General features: G+C 41.3%; 1 protein-coding gene across 1 annotated transcript; it reads left to right on the plus strand.

Moving 5' to 3' along the window:
* The first annotated feature begins 3,285 nt into the window (after positions 1-3,285).
* Positions 3,286-8,469, plus strand: ficd (FIC domain protein adenylyltransferase). Its single transcript, XM_060883907.1, has 3 exons — positions 3,286-3,399; positions 5,743-6,055; positions 6,282-8,469. Exons 2-3 carry the CDS (start codon positions 5,785-5,787, stop codon positions 7,358-7,360), a joined length of 1,350 nt encoding a protein of 449 aa, XP_060739890.1. The 5' UTR covers positions 3,286-3,399; positions 5,743-5,784; the 3' UTR covers positions 7,361-8,469.
* Positions 8,470-8,777: the final 308 nt, after the last annotated feature.

Here is an 8,777-nt window from a genome sequence, read left to right on the forward strand (position 1 = left end):
ACAAAAAATAAAATGATTTTTAAAGGTAATATTAACAGGGATAGACAATAGAGATGTCAAATCTCTACATGTCAAACATGTCAAATCTATTTTTTTGTGACTGACATGTGATTTGTTCAGATTTATTCATCCATTTCAGCACGATTTTTTCCTCCCGGTTGTTGTATCAAATGCAACATAAAGGAGTTTACATTTCCATGAGATAATACAAACAATTGTATTCATTATCTGATCTTTTACACCCTTTAATGTGTTTGGCTTGAACCCTTTTAAAGGGGCTGTTTTCTAAACTTTAATGGGTTATGGTTCACCTGATTATGGAACTATGGAATGCCTGGAATTTAACTGAGCCAAATGAGAATTTTTGGTTAATTTTTGGTTAATTTTTAAAAAAAAAAAAAAAAAAAAAAACATTTCCCAACAATAGGTCATCTTTTCCACACTTATGCCTGATTTTGTTTAGCTTTTATTTCAGTACCTATCAAGGTAATCAGCAAACGTGAAAGAAAAAAAATACGATTTTTCCTCTTGATTATATGCTGACTTTCCAGTTTTTTTTTTCTGTGGTTCAACACTGGTTCAAACATTTCTCCATGCCTAAGATAGGGATATGTGAGTTCAGTAGGTTTCCTTAAAATGAAACACTGTTGCTAGCATGTGCACATTTTATCGTCAATTCACACACAAGCAAAAATAAAGCACAAGAAGATGCTTCCTTGCTTGTTAATAAGCTAGGGTCAGAGCACATGGTTCCAATCTTAGGAATACAGCACTCCTGGAGCAGAAAGGGTTAAGTTCCTTGCATTAACACACTGCTCCTTTCTCATCCAGGACGGAGATGAATCTGCATACAGACAAGTGGTTGAGCAGATGGCTGTCTGGTGCAGTCACAACAACCTGGAGCTGAACATGGTCAAAACTGTGAACATTATAGTAGACAACTCACTATGCTGCAGTGGAGTCATTCAAGTTCCTGGGACCCACCATCTCCCAGGACCGGAAGTGGGACATTCAAATTGACTCTATTGTGAAAAAGGCCAAGCAGAGGTTGTACTTTCTTCGTCAACTGAAAATGTTCAAACTGCCACAGGCACAGACGACACAGTTTTACTCAGCTGTTATTGAGTTCTGTGCTATTCTATAACTGTATGGTTTCGGTCATCCATCAAATCAGATTTAAGAAGACTACAACAGACTGTCCCCTCCTCGAACCACCACCTTATTGTGGTGGAGTGGTTTGCGTGCCTGAATGATCCTAGGAGCAATGTTGTCCGGGCTTTCTGCCCCTGGTAGGGTCTCCCAAGGCAAAAAGGTCCTGGGTGACGGGCCAGACAAAGAGCGGTTCAAATCCCCCTTATGAAGAAGTTAAAAGCAGGGTCCGTGACGTTGCCCGGTATGGCGCAACTGGGACCCTGGAGCCAGGCCCGGGGTTGGGGCTTGCATACGAGCGCCTGGTGGCCGGGTCTTACCTAAAGGGGCCTGGCCGGGCTCAGCCCAAAGGAGCGACGTGGGGCCGATATCCTGAGGGCCCACCACCTGCAGAGGGAACCTTAAGGGGCCGGTGCAGTGTGGAATGGGTGGCAGTCGAAGGCGGGGGCCTCGTCGACCCAATCCCTGGACACGGAATCTGGCTCTAGGGACATGGAATGTCACCTCGCTGGGGGAAAGGAGCCTGAGCTGGTGCGGGAGGTTGAGGGATACCGACTAAGAGATAGTTGGGCTCGCCTCCACGCACAGCTTGGGCTCTGGAACCCAACTCCTCGAGGGTGGCTTGTCCCCTTCAGGTCGGTGGAGAGCTCCTGCCTTAAGTGGAGGAGTTTAAGTATCTTGGGGTCTTGTTCACGAGTGAGGGAAGGACGGAGCAGGAGATCGACAGGCGGATCGGTATGTCCTCTGCAGTGATGCGGTCGATATACCAGTCTGTTATGGTGAAGAAAGAGCTGAGCTGCAAGGCGTAGCTCTCTATTTACCAGTCGATCTACATTCCTACCCTCACCTATAGTCATGAGCGAAAGGACACAGTTCACGGATACAGGCGGCCGAAATGAGTTTTCTCCGTAGGGTGTCTGGGCGCTCCCTTAGAGATAGGGTGAGGAGCTCGGTCACTGGGGAGGAGCTCAGAGTAGAGCCGCTGCTCCTCCACATCGAGAGGAGTCAGCTGAGGTGGCTCAGGCATCTGTTCCGGATGCCTCCTGGACGCCTCCCTGGGGAGGTGTTCCGGGCATGTCCAACCGAGAGGAGGCCCCGGGGAAGACCTAGGACATGCTGGAGGGACTATGTCTCTCGGCTGGCCTGTGAACACCTAGGTATTCCCCTGGAAGAGCTGGAGGAAGTGTCTGGGGAGAGGTAAGTCTGGGCATCCCTGCTTAGACTGCTGCCCCCGCGACCCGGTCCCGGATAAGCGACAGAAGATGGATGGATGAATGGACAACGGACTGTTAGGACAGCAGAAAGGATCATTGGTCTACACCTGCCCAACCTTCAGGACTTGTACTCTAGAGTGAAGAAACTGGCAGGTAGCATCATTACAGCCCCTTCTCACCCCAGCCACAACCTGTTTGCACTTCTCCCTTCAGGAAGACGCTACACATAAACAAACATAGTGACAAAAATTACGTGTTACATATTACTGTGACCCATTAATCTAACAACTGATTCATCATCCTATCAGAAGCTACGTTTACAGTCGTAACGAATCATTAAGCTCCATTAACACATACAGTGATTTTATGGGTGGTCCGATTACTGGTTGCCATAGTAACATCGTTTATCAGTGGGCGCTGTGTTTGTGTAAAAAATTCAGTAGTGTTGATCATCCGAGATGAAGGAGAAGAATTGTATCACCGTAATGCATCTTTGAGTTATTGTAAGTTAGTAATGTATGACGCTTAAATGGTGAGGATGAAACAAATTAAGAATATAAAATGCTGTTTTGAACGTGTTGCAAAATATTGTTTTTTAAAGCCATTGAGCTCCATCTAGTGGTCGTGTTCTGGACTGCATTAATCTTTTCTTCTTTTTTATTTATTTATTTTTTAAGAACATGTTTTCAAAATGTGTGTAGGAATATTTAGGTTATGCCAAACGTTTATTTTTCAAATTATTATATAAATTAAATTATTATCATTAAATAAAAATTATAATTTTTTATAAAGGGCGTGCCCTTCGCATTCAATTGCAAACCAGAATTGTTTTTATCCAATCAGAAGTGTTGCTGTTTAGACGTGCATAAATCCTGGATTAGCCAATCCTCTAGCACGTTTTACAACGAACCGACGAATCGCGTTGGCGTTTAAAGCTACGTCAGATTTTCGGAAGAGGACAGCTGTGCTAGAGAGACGTAGCCGAGGCTAAAACGGACAGAACGGTTTTATAAACATTTTTCACCTTAATGGAAAGGTAAGAATGTCCTGTTACATAAAGAGCGAGTTGGCGAATAAATGAGGTCTAACGTTGCCTGCTATTGTGTTAAATAGTAGCTGTGAGTAAGAGATTAGTGCCGAAGTGTGTGGGTTTGAACACAAGTGTTTGTGCTTCAGTAGTGAATATAACAGTCAGTGCCTTGGATTAAACGATGTAAATGTAGTAGGAGGTTTAGCTGGGTTACCTACACACTGAGAAGTAGTTAATTAGGTGATTTATGGTGTGATTAGTACATTATTATGCATACAATAGGATAATAAAGATCGAATTGTAAACAAACTATCACAGACTATACAACTAAACCGTATTCAGTATAATTCATTACATAAAGGTCTTGGAACGAACATGACTAAATTGGCAACACGGGTTATTGTTTACATGTAATGTTTTAATTTTTTTCCATAAGCAAATAATTTAATTCAATTCAAGTTTATTTGTATAGCGCTTTTTACAATTGACATTGTCTCAAAGCAGCTTTACAGAACATAAACATACAACAAAAGGTTAATATAAAGATTAATAGAATACAACATTCAAGATTAATATTAGATATATTTAGTTCACAATGTGTATGTATTTATCCCCAATGAGCAAGTCTGAGGTGACTCAGGTGACTGTGGTGAGGAAAAACTCCCCTAGATGGTAAAGGTAGAAACCTTGAGAGGAACCAGACTCAAAGGGGAACCCATCCTCATATAGGTGACACTGGAGGGTGTGATTATAAATACAGTCTGACAAATGTTGTATTGATGCAAAAGATCACATGGAGTTCACTTCTCCTCTATAGTATAGCAGTCTCAGGATTCTCAGAGTTGGCCTCATCTCAGTGGAGGTCCAAAATCTTCATCGCACGGAAGACAATCAGAGCTGGTACAATGTCTGGATGCCTCGGGATGGGTAGAAAGAGAGAAGCAGTGGAGAGGGAATAACATAGCTGCTGTTCATAATATTTGCAAGTCTGATGTAATAGTGCACAATATTATGGGATGTATTATGTGTATGCCTCACTTAAAGAGATGAGTTTTTAATCTACATTTAAACTGGGAACCTGTGTCTGAGCCCGAACACTATCAGGAATAAGACTATTTGAAATGGCTTCATTTAACAAGAGCCATGAAATCTGTACAGATGAGGCACCTATACACATGGTTTTCTCTGTACAATCAATTTTTATTCCTTCTGCTTCAGACTAGAGATGTCTATTGAAGTCTGAAAATGCTTTCTTTTCCTGTACAGCTGGCTTCAGATAAATCATTTACATAGTGCATGTGAATAGACGAAACATGCCAAAAAGAGGATGTTTAGAGTAGATTAAATACTGCAAGGACACCTGACCAATCAAATCTTTATTTGATAGCTTGGCCATCATTTAATTATTGTTTTCCCAAAAAATTGCATTGTTTTACCAGAAATCTTGATTAATTTTGATTAAGATATACAAGATGTGACCAAAGATTGTGGACATCTGACCATCACACCCAGATGTGGTTCTTTCCCAAACCGGAAGCACACAATTGTATGGAAAGTCTTTGTATTCTGTAGCTTTACAATTTCTTTGCATTGGAACTAAGAGTCTCAAAACTTTTGAAGCTCTATAAAGACATGGTTTGTCCCAGTTTGGAGTGAAAGAACAGTGTTCTGCACAGAGCCTTGATTTTGACTTGTGTGATCACAAATCTCCACAGCCAAGCTCCAACATCTACTGGAAAGCTGTCTCAGAGGAGTAGAAGGTATTATAATAGACAGGGGAAAGGGATGTTCAGTTTAACAAGAATATTGTTTAATGGCCAGGTGTCCATATAGTTTCGGCCAGATAATATATGTCGATTGGTACTACTTAAATGCTTTGCTGGGTCTGTATCTGGACCACAATTCAGCCAGTTGATGACCCCATAAGACTCATGCAAGTAATATAGTGTATATTTGCTCAAAGTAAATCAAATTTTCTAACAAAAAATACATCTTACAATCAGAATATTTATATTGTAACAATGATTTAATTTCTGATACAATTCATACACCAAGCCCCAATCCAGTACAGCCCCTTTTAACAGCCAAGCTGACAGAATGCAATGTATCTGTTGACGTCTACACATGAAATGTAATAGAAGTGTGATGATTTAATACAAATTCTCTGTTGATGTGGAAGATCTGTGGTATGTCAGCTAACATAAGATGTTTATACCATTAGTTCAATAAAGCATTTCAGGGTCCTCTTGACCACAAGACTTGTATCAGATTGATGGATTTGAGTCAGGTGTTAAGAAAAGCTAACCATAAGATGCATTGAAAAACACCAGATCCTGCTTTTCTTTACAGAATGCTGGACTTGAGGCTCGGTAAAGCAGGACACCTAGACTGATGGCAGCTATAACTGTGTTGCGTCACGTCAGCGCTAGTCCTCTGCTATGGGGATGGGGGCCTGTACTCTTCGTCCTGTTGGGCTCAGTGTTGGTTCTGCTGCTGCCTCTGGTGGGTGTAGAGGAGAATTGCTGTACAAAATTGAGAGGCATCGCCCTCTTGCGCTGCCATCTGTGGGGCGACAACCATCGTGCAGTGGGGCACTCGACCAGCCTCACTGTACCCTACACTGCACTTGAGCTCCTGCCTCAAAAGCCCAAGCCCAGTAAAGGTAGGGTGGATAAAAAAGAGTTTAGTTTTCCTTGTACATTTAATATAAATTACTCGATTAATTCAGATTTGTGTGCATGTTAGAAGAAAAAACAGCCAAGATTGTCAAGTCAGTTAAATTACAAGTCATTATTACCAATTTACACCACCACGACCTTAGGCCCCGTACATTACCAATACCAGAGTAGTCTCTCCTTTAAAGTAATCACCCAAATTTCTGTTTACAGATTCACAGTTGGAATCAAAGGCAGCTCTTCTTCTGGCCCTGGAGATGAAGAAACAAGGGAAAAGGGAGAAGGCGCACAAACTTCTTGTTCACTCGCTCAACATGAACCCAGGTTTTGTGGATGCCCTGACCGAGCTAGGTACCCTCCTAGAGGAGGAGAAGGACGTGGTCCAGGCTGAGCACCTGTACAGGAAAGCGCTTGCCATTTCACCCTGTCACCAGAGGGCACTGGTGAGCCGTGATCGTACTCTCCCTCTAGTGGAGGAAATTGACCAGCGTCACTTTGGCATTATCGATGCCAAAGTGCAACGTCTCATCTCCATCCCAAAAGGCAATTCTGCTCTTCGCAGGGTCATGGAGGAGACTTATTACCACCATATTTACCATACCGTGGCCATCGAGGGCAACACACTGACTCTGTCTGAGATCCGCCACATCATTGAGACCCACTACGCTGTACCAGGGAGGAGCCTCCACGAGCAGAACGAAGCTGTTGGTGTTGATGCCGCCATGAAGTACATCAACAACACACTACTTTCACGCCCTGATGCCATCACCATCAATGATATCCTGGAGATCCACCGACGAGTGCTGGGATACACAGATCCAGTGGAAGGGGGGCGATTCAGGGTCAGCCAAGTGTTTGTAGGCCACCACATACCACCTCATCCGAGCGAGGTGGAGCGGCACATGGAGGAGCTAATACATTGGCTTAATTCAGATGAAGCGCTGCACCTTCACCCAGTGGAATTTGCTGCTCTGGCGCACTATAAAATGGTCTATATACACCCATTCTTAGATGGGAACGGAAGGACCTCAAGGCTTCTGATGAACTTAGTGCTGATGCAGGCAAATTACCCACCAATCACCATCCGGAAAGAGCAAAGGGCAGAGTATTACACCGCCTTGGACACAGCTAACGAGGGTGACGTTCGCCCGTTCATCCGTTTTATTGCCAAGTGTACGGAGATCACTCTGGACACACTGCTCATAGCTACCACTGAAAATGCAGTGGGTTTGCCTGATGATAGCAATCAAGCTTGTCCTGACTGCAAACAGACTATATCGGTGCATAACTAATGTGATCTGCAACTCAATCATGTCATAATTACCACTGGTCACTTTTGGACCCTCGGTCTTCTCGATAGTCATCATTATTACATTGCTTTAGCAAGACTGGCCTTTACAATTAATGGAGATCCAACAAATCAATCACACACTTGATTCCTCTGAGTAGAGAAACTATTTAATCAGTCAGCTGTGTTAGTGTTCAATTCATCTCCAATCCAAACACCATTCTGAGCCAGGATCATGCTGCCATTTTAGAATTCCATGATCATGGATCATGTTGGAGACTGTCAAATGTTGCATAATTTTGTTACAATAGTATGAAATTTGCTGGTAGTTTAGTTTGGATTTTCTGATTTTGTTTGATCTTTTGTTTTTTCTATAAGAGAATTCCTTTGATCTTGGGAGCAAATCATATATCATATCGATTATATACAACTGGTCTGATTGTAGAACTCTGATTTATTGCTTCTCTCACATTCAGTCTGTTTTCCCCATTTTGTCGTTTCATGTTAGTTTGATATTCATAGCGTCTACATTTTATTGATTTTTATTTTATTATGATAGTGGACCATTAGATTGGGAATGCATAAAAATCAGTTAACATCAGTGTTCTTGATAATGGAGTTGTCTTTTTTGACTAGTGCTAGCAATCGTTTATGCTAACACAAACATTTTAAAAGTTAGCTATTCAGCAGTGTTTACCAGAATTTTTCCTTGTATGTTATTCCCTTTGTTTTATTGTTTAATTAAAAAAAGTTTTACATTCTTAACTAATTCTGCTAAATTCAAGTGTGAGGTCATTATTTTAGCAATCACCATCTTATTTTTTTTATTTATTTATTTTTGCTACTACAGAGTCAAAGTTCATATGCTAGTTTCCTCATTGTGTGCAATTTCAACATAAAGACCTGGGTTTTTGCTTTGTTTGCTCATAAGGTTACGTTTAGTTCTATAGACAATATTAACCACATTACCACTTTGTGCCTCATGTTGAAGGTTTGCACCAAGAAGCACTTTATATTTCTGAGCTGATGTTATAACTTATTTATTTTGCTGACTTGTGAAGTTATTTTCTGAGCGTGTGTGGAAAAAAAAAACGAATTAAATTATTGAGATCAGCACTTTGTCTTCTCTTTTTTTATTAAACAAACAAATCTAGTTTCATCGAAAGCATTTTTAGTAAGAGTTATTTTTTGCAGGAAGGAGTCTCTAGTGTCAATGCTTTTGAAAGTCTAGTTTGGAAAAGTTTGGAAAGTCTATAGGCTTTAAACTTTCTAGATTTCCTGTTTGTTTTGTTTTCTTAGCCTTGCAATAGGAAAAAAATAGTCTTTATCAGCAGAGTTTAATTTCTTACAAGTAACAGAAAAATAACCAAGCATTGTTTTAATGACCACATATGTTTTAATTGTTCTTAAACAATTGGGAA

Source organism: Tachysurus vachellii, chromosome 12 (genome assembly GCF_030014155.1).
Source record: "Tachysurus vachellii isolate PV-2020 chromosome 12, HZAU_Pvac_v1, whole genome shotgun sequence".
NCBI lineage: Eukaryota > Metazoa > Chordata > Actinopteri > Siluriformes > Bagridae > Tachysurus > Tachysurus vachellii.

Excerpts from the sequence above, each read along its gene's own strand:
- ficd (XM_060883907.1), top strand. The coding sequence starts at position 5,785 with ATGGCAGCTATAACTGTGTTGCGTCACGTCAGCGCTAGTCCTCTGCTA. Across the intron at positions 6,056-6,281 it reads AAAGCCCAAGCCCAGTAAAG|ATTCACAGTTGGAATCAAAG; the intron begins GTAGGGTGGATA and ends TTCTGTTTACAG.